At 30.7% G+C, this 25891-nt stretch overlaps 1 protein-coding gene across 3 annotated transcripts in view; it reads right to left on the minus strand.

The window, feature by feature from the left end:
* Window positions 1–25891, minus strand: part of LOC129806809 (tyrosine-protein phosphatase Lar) — a 284034-nt gene that overhangs the window by 22405 nt on the left and 235738 nt on the right. For all 3 annotated transcript variants that reach the window (XM_055855583.1, XM_055855585.1, XM_055855584.1), the window contains 2 exons: window positions 22345–22641; window positions 4520–4659 (listed from right to left, as the gene is read on the minus strand). In XM_055855583.1, the coding sequence (XP_055711558.1) occupies window positions 4520–4659; window positions 22345–22641 (437 nt within the window). The remainder of the gene's footprint in view (window positions 1–4519; window positions 4660–22344; window positions 22642–25891) is intronic.

Below are 25891 nucleotides of genomic sequence, written 5' to 3' on the forward strand. Positions count from 1 at the left end.
GGGGAGGGGAGAAAACGTCGAGAGATATTGTTTTTTTTATTAAGGGGTCATAGAAGACTGGAAGTCGATATCTCTTACCGTTTAAGCTCTAGAACAGTGACAAGTTGAAAAAAAAGACGATTATATAACTGCTCTCTCTTTGAGTTCGAGCAGTAATAAATAAGTCACGCCCTCTTAGACCTTTACTCCCTTAGAAAGATAGCAAAGCATTAAAACTTTTCAAAATTCTCAAATTGACTTACGATGCTTGTAAAAAGGGTTGCATTTTAATTTTCTGTGCAATGAAATCAAAATTCACATCCTTTCTTAAAAGTTTATCATAATTTTATCCTACTCTTTTGCACTCTTCTTCTTCTTTTGAACATCACATCAAATTAAATTTAGTTCAGTCCAATTTTGAGTCCGAAACAGTACGACAGACTTATGCAAATCTTTTAACAAAGGGACGAGAATTGTGTTTTCATGAAATTATACCGATCTAAAAGGTCTACCGGAGGCATAAAGGAAAATTGGAGTATATTCAAAGGCTAAGCACCTTTCCTTATTTTACCTAAATTTTGCATTTCCTAGATTTTTCACTGGAGATTTCTACAACAGCTTGTACATAGAAATATTCTGAATTGAGAAAAATGTAACAGCGTAATAAAATAAAATGCACCCTCAGCGAGTATTTTCGCAAATCTAACAAAATACAATTGGTGCGGTGAAAAAAATACACTTGTGTAAGAGCACAAACGGGATTATTTGTTAGTGTAGTTTCAATCAAGTCGGTGAATTTTAAATTAAACTCTCTCAAGAGCCAGTAAAATGTTGTGAAAGAGAAAAGGAGTATAATTTTCCCAAGTGATACACTTGGTATCTCAAAGAATACAAATATAAACTGGTGTATTTACAAGAAACTCTCGCTAGTCTACTGCTCCTTTCAAATAAATCTTTAATATCTCAAGAGTTTCAAAGTAGATAAGGATAGTTTGAGAAACTTTTATAAATAATAAAAGGGCTATAATTGAATGAATGAGCTTTAAAGAATATTTACAACAATATTAATATTCTCTTCAATATATTATTACCGTGAAAAATCCTTTTGTGAATCTCTCAGTCAGTCAACAATTTTTCTTTTGAAATACTTTAACTATACTTAATTATTTATTAAACAAATAATAAAAAGAATCATAAACAAAGAGACAAAGAAAGTAGTTTAATAAACATTTTTTACTTTGATTGAATAAAGAGGTTACGTGGGTTGATCATTTTAGGAGGAAATTTTAGAAAATTACAGTTTAAATGTTGTACTTTTATTATGTTTATACCCTCGCCACACCTTTTAAATCAATAAAATTTCGCAAAATCAAAATTCGCATCTCTTTCTTTCTCAAAAGATTTGCACTGGTCTATCCCACTTTTTCGGACACGAAATTGGATTGAACTAAATTGAATTTAGTATAATGTTCAAAAGAAGAAGAAGAAGAGTGGAAAAGAGTAGGTTCTACGCCAGCGCCTCTGGTGGTGGAGAGAACGACTGTGTTAGAGTTAGTAGATCGTACGATCACAGTGAGTACAGATGTCCGTACTTTGTGAGTCGTGAAAATGTTAAGACGTAGTGCGGAAGCTTGCAAAAGTCTGGAGCCCACACCAGTCGATACATAAGCAGGTCACTCTCCCAATTATTAAAGATATTACACGGAAAAAAATATTTTGTAGAAATGTTCGTAAAGGTTTGTGAATTTCTACGGGGGACTTACGTAATGCTCGTAAATCGTGTAACCCACAAACAAGTTCGTAAATGTTTGTACTTTTTTCACAAACATTTTTTGTAATATTATCACTTGACGAGCATTTTTTGTACTTTTACAAACATTTGTTTGTAAATGTTCGAAAACACAAAAAATGTTCGTAGAATATTGTCATTTGTTCGTAAATGTTCGTAAAATGTTCGTCAGGCAAATAAAAATTTACGAAAAAATTACAAAATTTTACGAACATTGTTTGTGTGTTTACGAACATGTTCGAACAAATGTTTGTAAAATAACAAAGATTGCTCGTCAAGTGATCATGTTACGAACAATGTTTGTGAAAAAAGTACAAAATTTTACGAACTTGTTTGTGGGTTATATGATTCACGATCATTTCGTAATTCCCCTGTAAGAATTCACAAACCTTTACGAACATTTTTACAAAATATTTTTTTTTCTGTGTAGAATGGATTGTTGGTTTGTCCCTTACATCTATAAGTAATTTTTGTCCGAAAATCAATTCTATTACTCTTAAAACTATTTTGTGGGAGCTTTTCAGTGATTTATGAGTCGGTAAAAATCGACTGACAACCGGTAAACGGCAAATGATGCGAAAGTAATTTTGAGGTATAGCATCTAAATCACGAATTTGAACACTTCACAAAGCCTAGGATGTTATGCCACCCCTTTGTAACTGCTCGAACTCCGAGCGAGAGCAGTTTCACAATCCATTTTTTTTTTCAAATTCTCACCATCCTGGCTCCTAAACGGTAAAAGATATTGACTTCCGGTCTTCGATGACCCCCCACAAGTCAGCATTCTCTAGCGAACTAACTTGCCCAAAGTACTCCCACCCCTTCTAGCCCCTCCAAAACCATGTTTTTTTGACTTCGCAAAAAATTGGCCCTAGCGATTTCAATGATTTTCGGATATGTTTTGTGGTTATACGAGATGAACATTTCGTTCTTAGACACCTTTCACCGGTTAATTCGCCATCTTGGATTATTCAAGGTCAAAGGTCAACCACCCTAGAGGGCCTAATTTTCAACGGATTTGGTTAAATTTGGATATTTTTTTAAAGATATTTTAATTCTGCACCCGATTGCATCGGTCACAATTGGTGGTGAATGGGTAAAGTAACGGTAATAGCCCTAATTTAAAAATACTGTTTTTCGCACTTTTTCAGTCTTTTGAGCCATGTAAAATTCAAACGGTAAGAGGTATCAGCTTCCGGTCTGCGATGACCCTCCAGAAATGACATTACCTCGAAAGTAATCTCTTTAGTTTTTCCCCCTTTCCCATCATGCGTCCCCTACCCCCCTAGAATACGTCAAATATAAGGATTTTCTAACATTGGCAAAAATTGGCCCTAGCGATTTAAATGATTTTCGGATATGTTTTGTAGTTAGTCCAGCTGAACATTTTGTCCTTAGACACCTTTCACCGGTTAATTCACCATCTTGAATTATTCGAAGTTTTGTTCAATTCATTAACCCATTCAGTCAATGTATCAGAAATACTTGAGATAGAATGTTCATATTTTGAGATTAGTTTCCTACAGATTAATAGATGAATTTTTTGAAAAGAAATTTTTTTTTATCTATTATGGGGGCGCGGGGACTCGCCCTCAAACACACATCTTAACGGTCACTGAATTTAAATTCTGTGCATTAATGCATTACAAACTCTATTGCTTTAGATAGAGTAACTATCCAAGAAAACAAATTGGCAACCAGAATTCAAATCAGGAAAGAGGAAAGAGGCCAATTTTAACAAATTCGACGGGATGTTGAATTTTCCGTCAGCCATTTTGAGCAAATTTCTTGCATGACTTCACGCGAAGCGAGAAAAGAACAACAAAATGTATTCCTATCTCTGTCGCGCTATTTTTTCCAAGTAATTCAAGGACTAAAGTAACTAAAAATCCATTCCTGACAGAAATTCGAATATCAATTGCCCTGGAATAAATCATCTAAAATCACTCAATTTGCGTATAATGTATAATACCATGGTAAGGAATGGGTTAATTATAAGGTTAATGATTTTTTGAAACCCCCTTCTTGAACAATTTTCAATTTCAAGCTGATTTTGTGGTGATTTATAGACAAATTAAATTCGACAGTAATTTTATATGCACCAGAAAAAATTGCGAAAAGGAATATAAGGCAGAGCTCCTTCTCTGGAGTTCGAGCAGCTCGCAAAGCCTCGGACGCTTTTTTAGTTGATCTTAAGTTTGTTCCCGAGCTAGAGATCAAATGGTAAGAAATATCGACTTTTGGTCTTCGATGACCCCCCCCTCGTAATTGAACATTAACTCGGACGGTCTTTTTGTGTGCGAAGTGCGAAGCCTTAAAGCCTTCCTCTCCTAGGGACACTCTAGTCATCGAACGAGTGCAAGAAAAAAACACGGCAGAAATTGCTTTGTCGAGATTAGGGTACAAATCATTGAACCAAAAAATTATTCAAGTGTTTTCAGTGTCGAAAAACGCTTTGGGAGAATTTCAGCTCAATCTGAGGCCATAAAATTGAGTGTGGATTATTGTAGGTGAGATTATACAGGGATTTACACTTAATACATATTTACTAGCAAGAGTTGACACGGTGTATTGAAATTTTCATGGAAATTCAATATGGAATATCACCCAAAGTGCAATTGTCTGTTTCAATGAATTCGGAAAATTCCTGAATATTTTAATTATTTTCCCCCCGACACAAAAGTGAGGATAGTACCTGAGGGAGGGTTTGGGGGGGGGAAGTGATTTAGGGGGATGGTTGGATGATGTTACCTCTTCTTTGAGTTCCTGAATGTGAATATGGTAGCCACGAATAATGCCATTGCGATCCTTCTCCACGGGTGGCTTCCAGCTCACATGAATTGAGGTGGAATTGAGTGGAATTGCCTTGACGTCCTGCGGATCACCTGGCACTGGATTTATATATATATTGCCAGGCGAATGAAGATTGGTGGTGAGAGAGATAAAAAAAAACAGTCACAATATTAGATATCTGATAGATGTAATTATTTTTTTTTTATGTTGTCATGTAAATATTTCTATAGAATATTTTTTCTCTTTTTTTTTCTCAAAAAAATATATGAGAGAAAACTTATTATATTTCTCTGTTAACTCTGAAAATTAGCCATGTTGCCAATATCAAACCTCTGAAGCGTTCATTTATTTTTCATTTCTCATAATTTCTTTTTCATTTTATAGAGCTCTGTGAACCCTGTTCACTTTGCTTTTTCCTCTTTGACCAATTGGCTGATTAATTTAATTCTTTACTATTTTTTTTCCTTTTCAGATTTTTGCTCTTGAGTTGTTTTATAGTTTTATTTGCAATTTTTTTTCGCTGTCTTTGAAAATTGTTTTCCTTCAAACTTGTTATATTAATTCTATTTTCTTTTGTGGTTTTTTTTTCAAGTTGTTATAAAATACATTTGAATACCAAAAATGAGTCTTCTTTCTTTTTTTTTAGCATGACCTTTAGCACGCAGACATACCTGAGCCTCCGAGGCAAATATTTTCTTTGATTAAAAAAAAATACTTAGCAACTAATCAAATATCATTGACAAAAAGTGATTAAATTGCTTGGAATAAAAATGAAAGAAATGTTCAGTTAACAAATATAAAGAAATTGTGATGGCTCTTACTTCAATAAAACCGCTTAAAAGTTTCTACATTGATTTAACAAATGAAATTGTTATGCAGAAAATATAAGTTATTATTATATTATTATTTTATTGGGGAAAAGAAAAAGAGTTTGTTAGAATAAAAGGATATAGAGATGGAATATTGAAAAAACAAAAAAGGGGTAACTTTAACATCTTTTGCTCTACCTTTTTTTTTTAATAAAATTATTTCTGAAGAAAAATCTCCATTTAGTAGAGGATTTAAATAAATAAAAAATCAATGGATATCATTTAAAAAAAAGAGTGAAAAAAAACTATTAGAAAACTAAATTGGCTGCTAGATAAAAAGGCGCAAACAATTTTTCTTTTTTATCTTTTTTTTTTTAACTATAATAAAGTTGTCACACACACGAGATTTTTCTTATGGTACTCACTCTTTGCATCTGCATGAGGACACAATCCATTATCAAACAGTTTTGTGTGCGTGTTTTATTTTATTTTTGAGTTTTTTTTTTTAAATTATTTCGAGGTAGATTGAAGTGATTTTGAAGATAAGAATTTTTCCCATTTAACAATTCCATCAGGAAATGTATGATTTATCATTTGCAACACATTCATATCAAACGTGGAAATATTATTGAGAGCGAGTTTCATATGTTTTTATTTTTTTGTTTTTGGATTGGCAGCGGGGGAGATTATCGACACGCATGAAGAGATATATCGAGATGACATCGCCAGCATTAGAAAAAAATACACAAAAAAACACAAAAAGAGTCATTAAATTTTTTTTAATAAAATTGATTTTTTTAAACGGCATATATTTTTCAAAAACAAAAATATTAAATTCAAAAATAAAAATATTTGTATTCACTACATAAAATCACGTTTTATTTATTTTAATTAAATTCTATTATCTTCAATATTATTGGAAAAGACACAAAAATCAGTCAGACGCAAAAAAGTAGTAGTGATATGGAAAAAATTACATAGGGGACACCGAGGCAATTTTATATGCTAATATTAAGTAAAATTGACTGAATTTTCTTAAGAAAAAAATGTTTTTATCGTAAGTTTGCTTTACAAAAAATAAAACCGCAGATTCTTTTAAATAGATAATTTATCAATTACTTCAATTTGATCTCTGTAGGAGACGATGGGACAGTTTCATGTAGGGGAAAGTACTCTCCCTTCGAACGTTCATGCCTTCGAATAAAGTGAATTGACACATAATTACCAATAATTGATGATAAGCTAACTAATATTTAATAGAAATGCGTAAGTTTCTTAGGAAAAATAGAAGAAAAATCACATTATTCGAAGGTATGAACGTTCGAATGGAGAGCACTTTCCCCTATCCCATCGCATAGATTATTTATTCATTATATCTAAATCATGTATTTTCGAATGCACGCGTGAAACTACTACACTTTTCCCTTAAATTATAAGTAATAAAACTACTTATTGTTAAATTTTCAAAAACTGTCTTGGCTAAAAGAGACAAATGTTCGAGGAATTCAAAGTCAAATTCGAATTTTCTATCTTAACTTTTATCTAAATCCGAAGTGCTCACAGCTTAAGTATGATTCTCTAAAAGTGTCTCAGTTAAAAAGGAAGAATTGCTTACACTGACACAAAATGTCGTTGATATTCGAAAAATTCAAACTCAATTTCGAATTTTCTGTCTAAATTTCCATTTAAATCTACTTAAATCAGAAAATTGAAGTGCTCACAGCCAAAGTATGAATCTATAAAAGTGTCTCACTCAGTTAAAAAGAAAAAAATGCTTTCCATTGACATAAAATGTCGGTGATGTTCGAAAAATTTAAACTTAATTTCGAATCTTCTATCCAAATCTATCTAAAATCGAAATAGTGTCTAGGCCAAAAGGGATAATTACCTTTTCATGTGACACCAAATGTCGTTGATGTTCGAAGAATTCAAACTCAAATTCGATTTTCCTATCTAAATTTTCGCTCTAGATTCGGAAAGTCTAAAAAAATTAAACAGGCTAAATATAGGAATATTTAGTCTGTAAAACTTGACAGTAAAGTATTAGGTAAAGGAAATTTATGCAAAGGAACTCTAATTGATGAACCTTAGCGCTCAGTGTATGTCAGTTTGGGGTAAATCTCTACTGCCAAATTTTACAGGATAAATATTTTCGAGGATCATCCTGACTCTATTTGGGCCTATAAGAGGCTATTGAAATAGTGATTAAGAGAGGAATTATAGTGGATCAGACACATTATGATTGTCGTTTCTTTGAGATTCCTCTAAAAAATTGTGAAGACTAGCATACCCTGACACTCGAGACACTTCGAAATTCGAACAAAAAATATTTCATCGATTTTCGAATGTTTTTTTTTCTTTTTAGATAACCAAAGATACCAAACTTGAACTATCAGAAAAATTACTAATCTCCCACCATTTAAAGAAAGGAAAGTATTTTAATACGAAATCTCCTTTTCGAAATAGAAATCTCCCATTGAGCTTTATCCTAGTTCATTTGTGCCTATCTTTCGGCGCATAATATCTTATAATAACCCGACTTTTATCAGGTGTTATTTAATTTAATAACTTTCTTAAATACCTCAATTCCATTTCGGTATTTGCTGAACATTGAAATAATTCAGATTTGTTCCGTTTCAAACTAAGATAAAGTTTAAAAAATCGGACAAATCATTTTAATAGTTTAATAATTTCTTTAAAACTTGAAAAAACCAATTAATTTTTTTTAAGATACTCAAAAAAAAACATAATTATTGAAATTATTTTGGATTATCAAAATTCGAAATATAAATTCGGGAATTCAACTCTGTCCGACTTATCAAAGTTCACCAACTTCAAATGACGTTCAAACATTTGTTTTCTCAAATTCTAAATTAAACATAAATCTGTCTCTTGGTCTAAAGCGGTCTTCAGACCAGAAGTTTAGCCTAGTTTTTGAAGGACTTATGGAATTTTAAAAATGTTTGAACAGTTCATATATCAAGTGCCTTTTATATAAACGATATAAACCTTCCCGGCCATTCTAAAACTTATTTAATTTCATACGGCGCTGAGACGCCTTTTGACTTTAGTGAAATTCAATCGATTGAATTTTTGTCTCTAACTCTTTAAAAGTAAAACGACATATGATTATCTCTTTCTGCCAAATAAAAATTGAAATTTAATTTTTCATTTGACAGAAAGAGACAATTCAATCACTTGAATTTTTAGCTCTTACTCCTTCAAAGAAAAATTACAAATTAGAGAAATTACTGTCTCTTTCTACTGAATGAAAACCTAAATTGATTTTTTATTCTGAATTTTAAATTGAAAATTTCATTTCACAGAAAGAGAGTTTCATATGACTTTTTTTTGAAAAAGGTAAAAATTCAATCGATTGAATTGAACTTTTTTGTCAAATTGAAATTGCAATTTCAATTTTAATTTCACTTTTCATTTTTTTTTCATGAAAGAGAGAACTCAATCGATTGAATTTTTACCTCTTACTCCTTCAAAGATAAATCAAGTAACCGTCTCTTTCTGTCAAATAAAAATTGAAATTGAATTTTTATTCTAATGGCGCTGGCACACCTTTTCAATTGAGTGAATTTCAACTGATTGAAATTTTACTTCTTACTCTTTCAAACTGAAATAAGATATATTTGTCTCTTTCTGCCAAATGAAAATTGGAATTTCAATTTCATTTTCAATTTCAATTTTCATTTGACCGAAAGGGACAGCTATATCTAATTTCAGTTTAAAAGAGTAAGAGGTAAAATTTCAATCGATTGAATTTCACTCAATTGGAAAGGTGCGCCCAGCGCCATAAATTTTAAAATAAAATTTTCATGTGACAGAAAGAGACAGTTATATCTGACTTTTATTTGAACGAGTTAGAGGTAAAAATTCAATTGATTGAACTATCTCTTTCTGTAAAATTAAAAATGAAATTTAAATTTGAATTTTTATTTGGTAGAAAGAGACAATATATCTAATTTTAGTATCAAAGAGTAAGAGGTGAAATGGGTGAAATTTTAGTCGATTGAATGTCACTAAAATGAAAATATCTGCCAGTATCATTAGCAAAAAAGAAATTTGGAAAGGATTAACTCATTGACTCACAATTGAATCGATCAAATATATTTTCCAAAATCACTGCTATTGTTTGTTATTTAGATATTAGAGATCTTTCGTGTCCGGTATTGATAAAAAGATTGCTTCTGAATTAAATTTAAATTGGTAATAAAGTTTATTAATTTGATTTTGTTTTGCAACAGGATAAAGAAGAATGGAAACCATCGTTCACTATATTCCAATATTTTCATTATTATTCATTGTTCTTTTTTTTAGTATCTCAATCTCTAGAGAGCTGAATAGTTTAATTTATATGGAAAAATATTTTCACAATAGAAAACAATTGTTGAGAATTTATTGAAACTGCTAATATTTTCTTGTATGTGGCGCTGACAACTGTTCTCAAATTTTAGTTCTCAAAACTTTAGCTTAAATTCACGTAACTTAAGTGTTCCTAACCAATCGTTTTAGGGTTTAATTTTTTGTAGCAAACTTGTATCTGAATTTTATGTCTTGCAAAAAAAAAATTGTTAATGTCTACGAAAAAAAGAACCTTAAAGTACAAAAGTGCCCCGTCTACCCCCATGTTACAAGAGAAGGAGTTTCAACAGGGTAAAAAAGTCCATTATTATATAAGTAATGCTGTCGAATAGAGTGAAATGGGGAAAATTGTCTGAGGAGTTCTTTCCGAGTCCATTTAAAAATCAATTAGGAGATTTTAAAAGCACGATAGCAGTTTGTAATTATCATTTGGTAAATTTTATTTGCAACTTTTCCAAAACTACTTTACTGTGCCATGTACAGAAGAAAAAAATATGTATATATAGTATCATTTTTCTTGTGTATTCATATATAAAACATATTCTTGGGAAAGGCTCTTTATTCATTCTCTGTTTTTTTTCTCTATTCTTACATTGCCTTTTCTCATCGCCTTTTCAAATATATACCTCAAAACACTTGACTCGAAAATATACAACCACATCACGCGATTATGAATTACAGGCAAATAATTGCTAGTTAGAATGCAACTCGTCACACAATTTCCCTCCAAATACCAATTTAGTAAATTCCACTCTCTCTCTTTTTCTATATAGTATTCTTTTTTTTGTATTAGTATACCATGTTCTCTGTTAAGGAAAGAATAAAAAAATATGCCTTTTCTTCAATGGGAAAAAACTACAAAGTAAAATATCGCTCATTCGAAGTTACAGGGGCAAAACTTGATTGTTTTTACGACTTTGAGATGTACTTTGTGTATTTTTTTTGATGAGGTACTACTCCTGGGAGTAGTTCCCCTATTACTCATAAAAGACGTACAAGTTTCCATGTTCATAGCTATCAGGAAACAAAAATAGAAAGGAAATTGACAGTCTCATTTGAATTGTGTCAAAACTGAGAACTCCCGCGAGTGGCGCTGACAACTGTTCCCAACTTTTAATACTCAAACCTTTAGGCGTAAGGTTTGAGAACAGATTAAAAATAATTCATGAAAATTTTCCAAAACTCTCATTTTTCCCACAAAAAATTATGACAGTTTAAAGCTGTCACATGAAATAATCCTTAAAATAAGTTGCGCCCCTATAAATTCGAATGCGCGATATATAATGTCGTAAGGGAAAAATTGCAGAGAGAGTGCATATGTATTGCCTTATAAATTACGATGCCATATGACGATTCATCCTTTGGCGACAATTTTATTGTTGCAATTTATTATGCGCTGAAAAAACCTTCTAAAGCTCCCCCTAAAGGATCTTAGTTTTTTTTCTATTTTTAAATTTTAAAATATTACACAAGATAAAAAAAAACACAACGAAAACGTAACAAGAACTAAAAAACAGAAAGAGTCATTATTGAAATAAAGAATGATGATGTTTTGTGTTAGTTTTTTTTTCTTGTAATTCTCCTCGTTTCATTTATTCTTCCCTTCAATAAACCTCATACACTTATCTTGCTAATTTCATAGGAAGTTGTATCAAACACAGAATAAAAAAAAACACAAAAAACAAGGAGAAATAAAAGAAATGCATTTAAGAAATTGCCTGTTCACTCGCACATGGTAAATTGCATTTTATTCTTAATGGAAACTCCTTGCAATATTGTATTTATATTTTTTTTCTTCTCTAATGTGTGTTTTATTGAACCTGCCATTTAGTGTTGCCTAAATAACTTCTCTTTTTGATTGATATGGAAGTGAAAGGGGTAGGTGGTAAAGTAACATAAAACAGAAAAATTCAAAGGTTTTGTGTACACAGCAAGTTAAATATTTGTGATAACTCAATCGAAAAAGGAGTGATTTCTTTTAAAAATAAAATATAAAAAAAAATAACAATTTTAATTGGGTTTTCTTCTATGTCAGAATAGGTTTACATTACAAGTAGGGGAATTTTCCTTATGATTAACATATGAATCATGTTTAATGGAAAATATTTATCATTATGCACTTTTGACAAATATAATCAAATTATCGCACGAAACTGACCTTTTTTTCTTGATGATAGCATTGCATGCAACTCACGTTGTTTCAACTTTACGGAGTAGGATTTTAGAAGTCTATAAGTACTTCAATTAAGGATTCTAGATTCATCGAAACAACACCTCTTTTATCAGTTGATCACCGAATACTAACATTCCTAATGTTTTCCATTTATAACTGTTCCCAATTTTAAGTTCTCAAACCTTTAGTCGTAAGATTACAAAACAGATTTTTGTAGATTAGGCATCTGGTAGAGTTCTATGTAGTCGTATATCTTCTGGTGTTCGCCAAAGAATTCGTGCTTTTCAAATCGAAGTCTTTTGACTTGAAAAGCACGAATTATTTGGCAAACACCGGAAGAGCTGCGACAACAGATTGAACAGAGTTCATGACAGTGTGCCCGATCTATCATTTTTTTTCTATTAATTTGTGATCAAATGTCAGGAAATAGGCTTTTATTTTTTGTAGCAAATTTGTATCTTAATTTCATGTATTAGAAAAAAATTACTTAAATTGGTTACACGATATGCTACCGTTTAATGTTACTGAAAGATGTTCTAAGAGACAACTGAACGAAATGTTGATCGAATAATCCTAACAATCGAAATAGCAGAGACACAGTTCTTGTAGTAAGGACAAAAAACTAACTTATGTATATATTGAGCCCAAACAGAAATAGATTTTGATTCTCCAATAGTGTTTTGGATAAAAGGTAAATGGAACTCTATTTGCACAAAAAGTTGTTGACGTTCGAAGAATTCAAATTCAATTTAGAATTTTCGAACAAGGTGGGGAAAATTTATCAAATATCACACTAAAAAGCTGGCAAAAGAGTTACTCAGTGATTATGGAGTGATTAAATGATGGGACAAGAACAGTAAGCGTCTTTGTTCTGTTTTTTCCTCACAAAAATGTGAAGACCTATACGTTTTGACACTTGAGCAAATAGATTTTCGAATTTTTCAAGATCTATTTGTAGATGGAAGGATTGTGTGCTAACACAAGTAGAGTTTGATTTTCCAATAGTGTCTTGGATAAAAGGGAAATGGAACTCTATTTGCACAAAAAGTCATTAATGTTCGAAGAATTTAAATTCAATTTCGAATTTTCATACTAAATTTTCGAACAAGGTGGGGAAAATTTGCGAAATTATTGCACTAAAAAGCTCGTAAAAGAGTTACTCAGTGGTTATGGAGTGATTAAATAAATGGATAGAAACAATAAACGCCGTTGCTTTGTATTTTTTTCTCAAAAGAAAAGTGAAGACCAACACATTTTAACATTATTGGCACTTCGAAATTCGAAGAGGATGTACCTCAGCCACCTTGCGGAATTATCAAGAAGTAAGAAAGTCTTTTTTTGGCTTTTCAAATAGATCTTCGAATTTTTCAAGTTCTACTTGTGAATGATAAGATTCTTCCCATTGAAAGCTAGGGTTTGATTCTCCAATAGTGTCTTGGATTAAAGCTAAATAGAACATTACTTGCGCAAAAGGAGATTGATGCTCGATGAACTCCAACTCAATTTCGAATTTTCAAATAAAACTACTCAGTGATTATGATGGGAATATTTTTTTAAAATACCTATAATTTCGGAAATTATAGTTTTTTCTCGGAATAAAGTGAAGACTCAACTGATACTCAAGAAAGACACTTCGAAATTCGAACAGGAAGTATTTCAGCCACAACGCGGACGAAGCGAGAAGTAAAAATGTTTTCTCTTCGGCTTTCGAATCCGATCTTCCAATTGTTCAATGACATTTACCGTCCACAACGCCTCTGGAGGAAAAAAAAACATTTGAAAAGAGAAAACGAAGACGAGAGCACGTGAGATTTTATTAAAAAAAAGTACCGAAATAAAAGTGTTAAACTCGACAAAGATTCCCGGTAACACAAGGTAAAGTGTTACTAGCACAATTCTATGATTAAAAGCAATGGCCCTAAATAATTACTTATTAAGTCCTTAATTAAGGCATTATATTGAGCGAATGTAGTAATACGCTGTGGGCGCGGTGACAAAGAAATGGTTGCAAGTCAATCATAACCATCATCATAAGGACCTAAAGATTTGTTTAACTGTTGTTAGAGTAATTGATTAAAAAATACTAAATGAAACATTCTTAAGTAGTACTAAAAGTGAACAGTATTTTCCCATCCTTAAAAGAAACTACTTAATTAAGAATTTTTACAAAGGCTTAAGTATTTACCGTTAAGGTTGACCCATATTACCTTGTTTTCCCTACTCGTTTTATATCACTTCAAAATTAAATCATGGCTTTTAGGACTTATTAAATCATTGAAAAAAAGTATTTAATATGTTAACCGGGATTGTATAATATAGTAATAGTAAAAAAGTAATTCAATTTAGTCATTTAGTACAATTTCCACAAAAATTTCCATTCCGGAAATAAAATTTCGAATGGAAATTCGCATATTTTGAATCGTTCTGTTTTTCCTTTATCCAATCCTTGCAGGCATATCACTAAAACGTTCCGAAAACTCATATATTTGAAATTATCTATTGTTTGCAAATAACTAAGCTTTCATAGAAATTCCTGTGAATATTTTATTAATTTGTATTGTTCTCATTGAAGGTAATTCGCTTTTCTGATCGTATAATGTCTGGATATTAAAGAACTAAATTCCATAGGTTCCACTCAAAAGGCAAGGCAAACCTATTCGAAAATTAAGCGGGAGTCCAAAGTGCAAGTTCACGTATTCGCCGCTTTAGCGCTTGGAGTTCTTCAATTTCGAATTTTTGGTATTCACACTTCGATCGTTAACAACGTCAATAACAGTGCGTAAACGTTTCCCACAAAACGTGAATTTTTCTATAATTTGAGGATGACAAAAGGTTTGACGCTCAATTTCATTAAAATAAATATCCTTTTTATGAACTTATTCACTATTGTGCAAGTCTTCAAGTTGTGCAACCTTCTAACGGGTTTTTAGGTAAGTTCTCTCTGATATACCTTCGAATCGGTACAGTGGTATAAACCTTAATCGGAGAGGGCCCCTTAAATCGGGAAGAAGGTATACCTTATGTTCGGTATACTGAACGTAAAAATTCTGGGATTTTATTTCAGTTTAGCAGATGGTCCTACTCCTAATAAAAATGTCCTCTCCGCGTGGAATTCTTTTGGACATTTTCTATGAATGTACAAAGTAAAATTCCACTTTTTCAAGTAAGAAAAAGTGTCATTCAGATACCATCTTACACGGCTACCCCAAGGTCTAAACTGCTATTGGTCAATTTCAAATAAGTGCAAAACAAGGTTAATAGGGGAAAGTACTTTCCCTTCGAACGTTCATGCCTTCGAATAATGTGAATTTCTTTTATCTTCCCTAATTAATAATTAATTAGCTAATTAATAATTAATAGAAATGTGTAAGTCTTTTAGAAAAAAATAAAAGAAAATCCACATTATTCGAAGGCATGAACGTTGGAAGGGAGAGTACCTTCCCCTAAATGGTTTCGGTTCATAGATGTCTCGTTTGAGCAGTATTAAATCTTTTTCAGAATTTTGATCATTCGAGATTTTGGCTTTCGAGCCTTTCGGGATTTTGTCTTTTCGAGATTTTAGTTTTTGAGAATTTGACCGTTTCGGAATTTCGATTTTTCGGAATTTTAGCTCATAGGATTTAGACCTATTCATGGTTTTGCCTCTTCAAGATTTTGGCTTTGGTTTTCGGGATTTCGACCCAATCGGAATTTTGGCTTTTGGAATTTTGTCTGTTCGAGATTTTTGAGGTTTTTGGGGATTTTGGTTTTCGGGATTTTGACTGATTAGCGATTTCGATTCATTCGGAATTTTAGCTCTTAGGATTTTGGCCTATTCATGATTTTGTCTCTTCTAGATTTTGGCTTTTGGGAATTTGTCTGTTCGAGATTTTTTGGGCTTTTGGGGGTTATGGTTTTCGGGATTTTGAACGATTCGGGATTTCGATTCATTCGGAATTGTGGCTTTCTGAGATTTCAGTTTTCGAGATTTTAACCTATTCATGATTTTGTTTCTTCGAGATTTTATCTTTCCAGAATTTTGGTTTTTTGAAAATTTGGTTGTAGAGATTTTAGTCTATAACGTAATTCTAGACCTAGTAAGTCTTCAACTGGAAATTACAATTTAAAATTTTCGAACACATTTTAGAGGAAATTCGCACTTTTCCAGAGGGCTCTAATAAAAATGAAATTTCCCATTTTTGTTGAAATTTCTTATGTTAGATTTCTGTTTTCGAAATTGTAAAAATTTCTTCTGTCTCTAACCCCTTTGAAATTTGACAGATGGCTATTTGACAGATATATGTTCGATATTGAGTTGCATATAACTATTATCCTGAATAGATGGTTTCATGCGATAAATTGGTAATTTATCAAATTTCCTGCTACATTATTATTCCTATTGTTTGATGAAAAATAAATCAAGACAATTGGTATTCAAATGTCGTTTAATTTATCAAATTATATCTATGATTCCTTAATTTTAAAGATCAATATCTGAAGTTTTCCGCCCTATTTTGCCCATTTTTTTGTTCGCTTATTTGCCTTTTACTTTTATTTTTATTTTATTTATTGAAGAACACAATTTAGAGAGCCCGATTGAATATCAAATAGACTCTGAAGAGCTCTCAATAGAGAATATTTTCCTTCAAATTGAATTACCAGCATTAGGTTGAGAGCCCTCAATGTTTCAATTAAATTGCAATTTTGCAGTAAAAAAAGGGTACTTTATTAAATAAACCTGAGTGAATTAAATATTACGTCAACTCAAAGACCCAATCGATTTTCACGCCACACGCAATTTTTATTTATTTATTTTGCTTTCTTTTTTTTTTTGTAATATTCACACTCAAAACACAACCATACACACAAAGTAATTAAAAACTATAAAACAGCAAAACTTCATTACAGCGAATTTCACATAATTTTCTGCATATATCATCATTTAAGTGGTTAAACAAAAATTAAAAAAAAAAATCTGTGCGATTTTATGGTGCAAAAAATTTATAAATCAATTAATTGAATTCAATTTATGATGTGGTTCTTTTTTTCTAGGACATTTAAACCACTTACCGATGCGCAAAATTATATATTTAAAAAAAAAACATTAAAGATATCGATCCTTTATAGAGTGCTTCAAAAAATAGATATATATAGCCAACATAAACATTGAGAAAACAAACAAATTTGAAATAAAATAAAATAGTGCTCGAGATAAAAAATGTGAATGGCTTTCAAAAATGCATCAAGAATGTAGTAAAATACAATAAATTTTCGTCATAATGAAGTTTTATCAAACTGTTTTATTTATTTTTATTTTTTTTTATTTATTTATTTTTTTTTTTGAGAGTGCAACAAATCAAATTGTGCTCTTTAATACCGTTTGATAAAAAGGGCAACAAGTATTAAATTGAAAAAAATTAAAGTGCTTGTGCGTGATTCAATATATATATATAAATATCATGTCAATAAAAAAAGAAACACAATGTGGTTTTGGTGAAAGTTCTTTCTTGATTTTCTTTTTGTAAAACTTTTTAATAAATTTCTTTTAAACCGAATATATTCCTCAAAGCCAATTTTTGGAAAAATATCAAAGTTTTTCTTTATTTTCTGTTTTTTTTTTCTTTAAACAAAAAAAGGTTTCTTGCTTAAGCATGCAAATTTGTGCTGTGAATTTTAATTCCGAAGTCTTTTTTTTTAAGTGAAAGTGAATTTAAAATTGAAAAATTAATTATTTAAAATTACGGAAAAACCATTAAAGTTTGTGGAAAAATTTTGAAAGGTCTTTTATTATTATTATTTTTTTTTAATTTGAAATCAGCGACAAGAGGTTTCTAATTTTTCTCATTATCTTAAAATCTTCACTTTCTATCTAAATATTGACTCATCTCAAATGCACAGAGAAATGATTTTTAAAATACATAAATTTAATAATTTTTTTCCGACTTGGCATTTCAGCTCCTTAATTAAATTTTCCAATTCCAATCTCTCCAATAACTTATCAAGTCTCAGTGCATCGAAACTTTGAGGATTGGGAATACTTTTGAGCTAGCTAAATTTTCTTTAACTTGTTATTTCTTTTTTTTTCATCATCTTCACAGAGAGTAAAAAGTGGTGCGAGGGTGATTAGGGAAATTTTGGGTTTAAAAATCAAGTTAAAACAAATTTAAATTCACATGCACAAACCAAGAAAATAAAAATGTGAAAAATATTTCTTTTACTCCTTTTTTTTCTTCTTTAACCAAAAAAATTTGATGCGTGTTCTTTTCAAAGAGTTTTCCAGAAATCATAGTTATTTTTTTTATCACAAACACAAAAAAAACCAACAATAAATCCAAAAAATAAAATACTTCTTTTCATTTCTTTTTTCATCAAAACCAGATAATTTGTGAGGTGTGAGTATTTAAAAAACAAAAAAAGTATACAACAAAAATTTGGTGCGCAGAGACAATTACTAGAGTCAAGAATTATTTTATAGCATATTAAAATCTTTTTTTTTGCATACTTGGTGATTTATTAAAAAAAATAACAAAAAACTCAGGAAAAAAACGCACTAGTGATAGAGTGATTAACAAAAAATATCATACCACAAAAATTCTGGTGCAATTGTGTTCTCTATCTTAATATCGAAGTTTCATCATCATAATGCAATGTGCCAATAATTGTGAAGTCAATAATCAAAAACAAAAACCAAGGCTCAAACCAAAAATCAAAAATAGAAATCAATTTAAAAAAAAACATAAAAATCATATGCGAGTGTCGGCCAATAGATAAAAATACGCTCAGTTTGTGAATAATAAATATATATAGTGATTTTAAAAGAAAACAATAAGATAATAAGGTACGCACAAATTCTCTTGTTTTGTAAACACATTTTACCAATATTTATTTTTCTGAAATGTCAAATGTTTGTTTACAAAACGATAGTAATTCAGTGTTGTTGCAAATGGTGTACGCACAATTGATTTAATGACATTACAAGCACGTTTGAGAAGCTTTGTGTCTGACAATGAGAGTGAGCGAGACAACTAGATGTAGGCTTCAGTCATTCTCACTGAAATGTCAAAAACATGTTTACAAAACAAAAGTTATTCTGCGTTGGACATAATGCCCAACGCTCAATAAGTTTTGTTTGCAAACATGTTTTCGAAATTGCCTCTGAGAATTAGAAGAGTTGACTATATTTTGATTTTATTTTCATTCACTGTCACTGAAATGTCAAAAACAGATCTACAAAACATTTTTTTTTTACATTTAAATGAGAGTAAATGAAGTCTAGTAATAGTCGTCTCACTCATTTTCATAGGAAGATAAAAAAAAAACGTGTTTAAAACTGTCAATTAGAGTGAATGAGAGATTTAGATTTACTTCACTCTCACTGAAATGTCAAAAACAAGTTTGCAAAACAAAAGTTAACTTTTCGTTTCGTTTTGTAAACATGTTTTCAAAATGGCCAATTAGAGTGAGCGAGATGACTAGATCTAGAACTAACCAGAAGTAACCAACTTCTGTGTGTTTTTTTAATGGAAAATCCCGGGTGTCGTTTTTTGGTTTAACATTATTATTTACGTAAGGTAATAAAATCGATATTAAATCTACTGGAAGAGAAAGAGAACTATACAGTAGAGTCTTGTTCAATCGGCTCTTTTTCAATCGGGCGCAAAATTTTGTTGACGATTTTCACGTTTGATTTTGAAGCAAATTTGTTCAAATTCGCTGTAGTTTCTCTTGTTTTATGGTGATTCTTTATATTTAAGCGCTTTTTCTGAAATTTATAATGATTTTGATGCCCAAATCTCTCGATAATTTGGATGACATTTTGCCTCGTATGCCCGATTGAGAGAGAGTCTACTGCAGAGGTGTGCAAGAACCGTTAAAACCGAATAAACGTCAAAATAAGTTTGTTCTGGTAGCGTTTTGGCCTGAAACGCTACCAAGAACTTCTGTACATGTACTTCTGTACATGAACATGTACGTCTTTGAAAAGAGACGTACATGTTTCATTTGACGTTTATTCGGTTTCAACGGTTCTTGCACGCCTCTGGTCTACTGTATAAACTTGATGTGTTTACGATTAGTCGTCTGTTTTCACAGCAGTAATATCAGAATAATAACGTATAATTGAATAAGAAGAAGAAGACCAGTGATTGTGACGATTTTTGTGAAAAATTTGGCAGAATGGGTTATAAAAAGGTCAGGAGAAGTATATTGAAATTTATTAGGAAAGTATTAGGAAAGCCTCATTCTACATAGCTCTCTCCAATATCTGGCACGTCGATATCCGGATGACAGCTGTGAAACACTGACAGTTAATGAATTCAAAACTTTTTTATAGGTTTTTACTAAGTAAGCGGTTTGTTCAGGACGAATTAAAATGTTATTTTGACTTTATCAAAGCTTTTGATACTTAATTGTGGTACAAAATGAAACATAAATTCATACAGCGCAAAATAGAAAAACCGTTGACCAGATTAGAAAAACCCAAATGTCATTTTTGTCCCCCCGTCAGTCGGATATCGGAGAGAGCTGTGTAGAGAATAACGGTGCCCAATGTCGCAAACTCTTAAAATGCATTAAGATTGGAGTAATGGGAAGGTCAGAGTGTTCCTATCTCTATTTGCATAAAAAATTTGTCGATATTGCACTTTAGAAGTCTTTCAGCGATCAAAGCGTGTACATTTAATAAAAATTTACGCAAGAAAACGCTAATCCTTGATCCTAAATCCTCAGTGTATGATAGTTTGGGCTGATCTTTTACCGCCAAAATTTTCAAGAGCTGTGTCTTTGGTATTTAGTCCAGTTTGTAAATTTTTGACTTTTCTGAAAAGCAAATATATTGCACATCGAGTTCTTGATTTAGGAACGATTTCGAAATAATTTCGGGGATGATTTTCTTGAATCTGTCTCTGTCAAATAGACAGTTTATATCTTTTTTTTAAGTTGTCAAGCTCCAGATTTGATTTTAAAAACTTAACCGGTTAACAAATAAATTTGCGTTCTTAACATATTTTTGACATTTTATAAGACACATCAAGTGCTTGTTTTTTACCACAATTTGCGTAGATTTACTTTAGTTTTTAAACTAACGTTAATATAACTAATATTAAAAAAAAACAGTTTTTTTTTCATTTTGTATTTTCTCTTTGCTAAAATATTGATTTTTGGAAAAATGTTTACAAAATAAAAGCTACTGTGTATACACTATTAAGGGCAACACACATTCAACTTTATTTTGTAAACAATTGACAGTTCAGACAGAAACCAATATGGTTTCTGAAACAAGATAATTTTAAAGATCTGTTTACAAAAATAATTATGCGTACCCCATTATTGGCAACACACATTTACTGTTGTTTTGAAAAAGAAAAACAAAAAAAAGTGTTTGACAGTTCAGTTAGAGTGAGAAAGATAGAGTTGTCATCTCACTCGCATCCTCAATTTCAAGGTGCATCATTGCAAAACAAAAGCAATTGTGCGCTATCCATTACTCATAAATAAAATCTATATACATATATTGGAAATAATAAATACCAAAAAATATACTGTGCTTCAATCACGTCAAATATTTTCAATAATTAATAAATATTGTGAAATATTGCAAATAGATTACAAAGAAAAAACCTTGAAACACTTGGTAAATCCTGAGGAAACCTCTGTGTTGGATCCACAAAAAACAGTTGAAATAAAAATTAGATTATTATTGATACATATGCATTAGTTATTGTTTTTTTGCTTGTTTGTTTTGCTATTGAAGAAAAGGGACGAAGGGGGATTATCAAAAATATTTGTCTTTTTTTTTTGGTACTCTTGCTCTCCCACAAAAATGTGCTGCAAAAAATATTTCATGTGCACTAGAGATATAAGAGAAAAGGGTGGAAAAAAGATATTATTTTGTTAAGAGTCAAAAAAATATATAGATTAGTTAGGGATTAAAAAAATATTAGTAAATAGACATCAAAAATCACATTTGTCTATCTCATCACAAAAATATATCATCATTTTTTTCTCAACTCTGCGACAACCTGAAATTTCAAAAATTCATTAAAAATGTTCCTTTCAAAAAGTTATAGGATTTTTTTTCTTTTAGTTCAAAATGAAATGAGATAAAATTAAAAGAAAAATTTGTGAAAATTAAATCAAGATGGAAAAAATTGGTAAACTTCTTTTATTCAATTTCTTTGAAAAATATAATAAATAAAAAACACAGAAAACTAAGAACAAGAGATTTTTTTTTCTTATTTAAATTTAAAAAACTAAAATAAAATAAAATGAAAAAGAAATAAAAAGAAATGAAAAATAACTTTAATTTTTCTGGAGATATTTTAACGTAAAAATAACTCAAAAATAACGTAAATGTTTAATGAAACTGAAGATTCGTGATAAATGATATTTTTCTCATAAAAAAAGTAAACATTTAAAACAAAAAGTATTAGATGCAAGAGTTTACATACCATCTTCATGTGTTCGAACTGTGACTGGATAGGATTTCGGTCCATCGCCAACACTTGTTCCAGCAAGAACCCAAATCTTGTATTCAGTCCACTTTTTCAATTCATCCAACAAGATTTCGGTTGTGTTCAATGTTGTGACAGTGGCCTCACTGTCCGACTGTCCAGCCTCCACAAAGAACACTTTGTAATAGATTATTCGTCCATTGGATCGCTCAATTGGTGGTGGTTGCCACGAAATCGCAATTGTTGTTGCACTTGTGGCTTCAGCCGATATATTGCGAGGTGGTGCTCCAGGTACTACGGTTATTATTGGGAATTTCGTTCATTCAAAACATAAGAGACACTTTTAAAAAACAAATTAAAAACAAAAAAAAAATAACTGGGTATAAAAAAAAACCAAAGAAAACATCAGAAAATATAATGCATAAACAAAGAAAAATAGAGAAAATGAAAGAGACATTTCATCTCTGTGAAATAAATCATTTCCCTATAAAAGAAAATACAATTTTTTTTTGTCGTCCATAAGAAATTAATGAAAGGAATTAATTAATGTACAAAAGAAGCTACTCAAAAACACAACTCCAATTTCACAGTATTGCAAAAACAGTGATGTTAAATTACTCGATTTTTAATCAATAATACACTGCTGGTAAATGATTCTGCGTCATTTTGCGCAATTTCATGATTTCATGGTTGATAAAAAGTTTTAGGACTTTGAAGATTTGTATTTATGCCACTAGTTGACGCTAAAGTGCCTACTTTTGTGCAAAACCTCAAAAGATTAGATGTTGGTTTCAAGTTTTTTTTAGATCCGTTCAAAGAAACCGTAAGACGATCCAGCAAGAACTAATTAACCCAACGAGCACAGTTAGCTGAAAAAATCAGCATTTTCACCATATTTTTGCTGACTCCATAAGCAAAAATATGCTGACCGATCAGCAGTTCTCGAACAAAAAAAGCTAACCAAATATATAAAAATGGAACTGCCTCGCGAGTGTACTTTTAAGGCTGGGAATTCTAAATACGATATACCTCTCGAACACTAGAAATGCTCTTAGGAGCAATCGACGCCGCTCCGAGAGACATCTATGATGTCAATTCAAGTATGAACAAGGTGTTTGAAATTAGAGATAAAAAGTTGAAGCCTTCATGGGATGCTAATGCTCCCTGAACTATCTAAACTTTGTTAGAGTAACTTTATACTCAACTAAAATGCAAGAAACTTCAAACATAACCTCAAATACCAAAATTCTGTGGATTATGAATTATATTTGCAGAAAATTGACTATTAAAGGCCCAAAACTAAACTTTAATAAAATACTGCTACTTTTATTGATGTTTAAATATTGTGAGGCACGTCACAAAGTAGCCAGATTGACAAGAATCACTGTGACCATGAACATAACCTCAAATATAGGATTTATTATAATTCTTTTCTGAAAATAATAATGAATTGTCACTGAATTTATAGTGATTTTGTAGTCAAGCAGAAGATTTTAAAAAACACTTTAAATCTTTGCAGCAATTCAAATGACAAAGAAGCGCTGAAACTCCTACAGAGTTAAACATAACCTCAAAGATTCTGAATTTTAAACCTTAAATGAAGTTTATATCAATGCTTCATAGATAGACGAGAAACAGTTTTTACAGTGAACAATTTCAAAAATTAAATGCCTCAATTTAATTTTAACCACAAAAAAATAAATAAAATTTATTGAATCTTCCAATTAGATTTTAAATTCTATTTCTCGTAAAAAGTATTAAAAAAAATGTTTAACAAATCTGCCCAAAATAAATATTTAATTATACGTAAAAAATCGTAGAGAAATTTAAATTTTCTCAATTGGGAAAAATGGTTTTTCTTTGAATGCGACACCCCTTGAATATTTCAATTTTTCTCTTATTTCTCAGAGCAAAAATTCTATTCTACAAACTGTTTTCTATTAACTTTGATTAATAAAATGATTTTTTATTATGGGAAATAAGAAAAAATTGAAATATTCAAAGGCACACCACTTTCCCCTGCAGCCCTTTAGTTTTCTAAAATCACTGATAGCTTTTAATATAACCTAACATTCATAGTTTTTTTTCAAATGTGTTATATCTGTAAAATTTTTGATTGCTTATAGAACACATGATAACATTCAAAGTAATCTTAAAATGTTTCAAAAAAAGAGAGGTGCCCTTTACGGAAAGATTGCCATAAATTTTTACATAACCTCAAAGATAAAGTTTATGTAAAACCCTTGGAAACACCTTAAATATTTCAAAGATTGTGCTTAAGGTGAAGTTAGTTAGTTTGAAATACGTAATGTTCTTCTCTCTTTAGAACATGTAGAACTAAATGTAACTGTAGGGGCGCTAGAGTTGCTTTACATCATAACCTCAAACTTTCTTTTTTCGTATTTAACACTAAACCTACCGAACGTTTTTGGTCGTTTTTTCGGTCAAATGACAAACCGCGGTAGGGTAGGATACTCAACAAATTTGTCTTGGAAAAGAGCGAAATATTATTATTTAAACACTGAAAAATATATTACATGCATATCTTAAGAAATTCATAAAGTTTGATAGTAACATTGTACCGTTTAAATATATGTTAATTTTAAACCGGTCAATTTGACCGGGTCTTGGTAGGTTTATTGTTAATAGCTTAAAGTGTTTTTTGGATATACACCAAAGCTCTCATGGAATATATTACTACTCTTTAGAACAGTTAGACACGTTAGACATGTTCAAAGTAAGTTCGAATTTTCACATAACCTCAAAGACAAAATTTATGTAAAATCCTTAGAAATACTCGAAATACCTTAAGAATCACATTAATTGTGACTTTAACACATATGTTAAAGGTAGAGATAATAAGTTTGAAATGTGTTATTTTAGTTTGAAAGATCTATCCGTACAGGCGCCAGAACTACTTTACAATATAACCTAAAATTTTTATTTTGCGCATATCTTCTATAATAACCACTCCCATGAAAATTGTTGACAGCAAAAAGAATCACAAAAAACTGGCTTTTTTTATCGTCGCATTAGATTGAGATTTATTTTAATTTTGTCTATAAAAAAGGGCAATCTAACCTCATTTGACAGTCAATCTAACTTCAATTTATGGTGTTTGATGGCGAAACAATAGAAACAACTTGTAACTTTTTCAGATTCCTTTAAAGGAATACCAGCCGAAAAGGCTAAAAAGAAAAGAGCTAGGATAAAACCCCAGCCATTTTTATACTAATTGGCAATAATTCGCCTGAGATTTTATGCACACTTACTAGAAAATAAACAAAAGTTCCATTTAGAAGTTTAGAATAATATTTCTGGCGTTTCTAACCTCACAAGGAGGTAATAACGCTAAAAACGTAATTCAATCTTTACATTACGATGTAAGCCCATAATTTTGGATCAATTCAATTGTTAACATTAAACATAACCTCAAAAATTAAGTCAAGTTTGAATTTATTTGAAGTTTCCTGTGTGCTTGAAATAATATGCAACTTTTTTGTATTTTTTTAGTCGTCCATAATAAAAACTCTTATCATTTTGA

The sequence above is a fragment of the Phlebotomus papatasi genome, chromosome 3 (assembly GCF_024763615.1).
Source record: "Phlebotomus papatasi isolate M1 chromosome 3, Ppap_2.1, whole genome shotgun sequence".
Lineage (NCBI taxonomy): Eukaryota > Metazoa > Arthropoda > Insecta > Diptera > Psychodidae > Phlebotomus > Phlebotomus papatasi.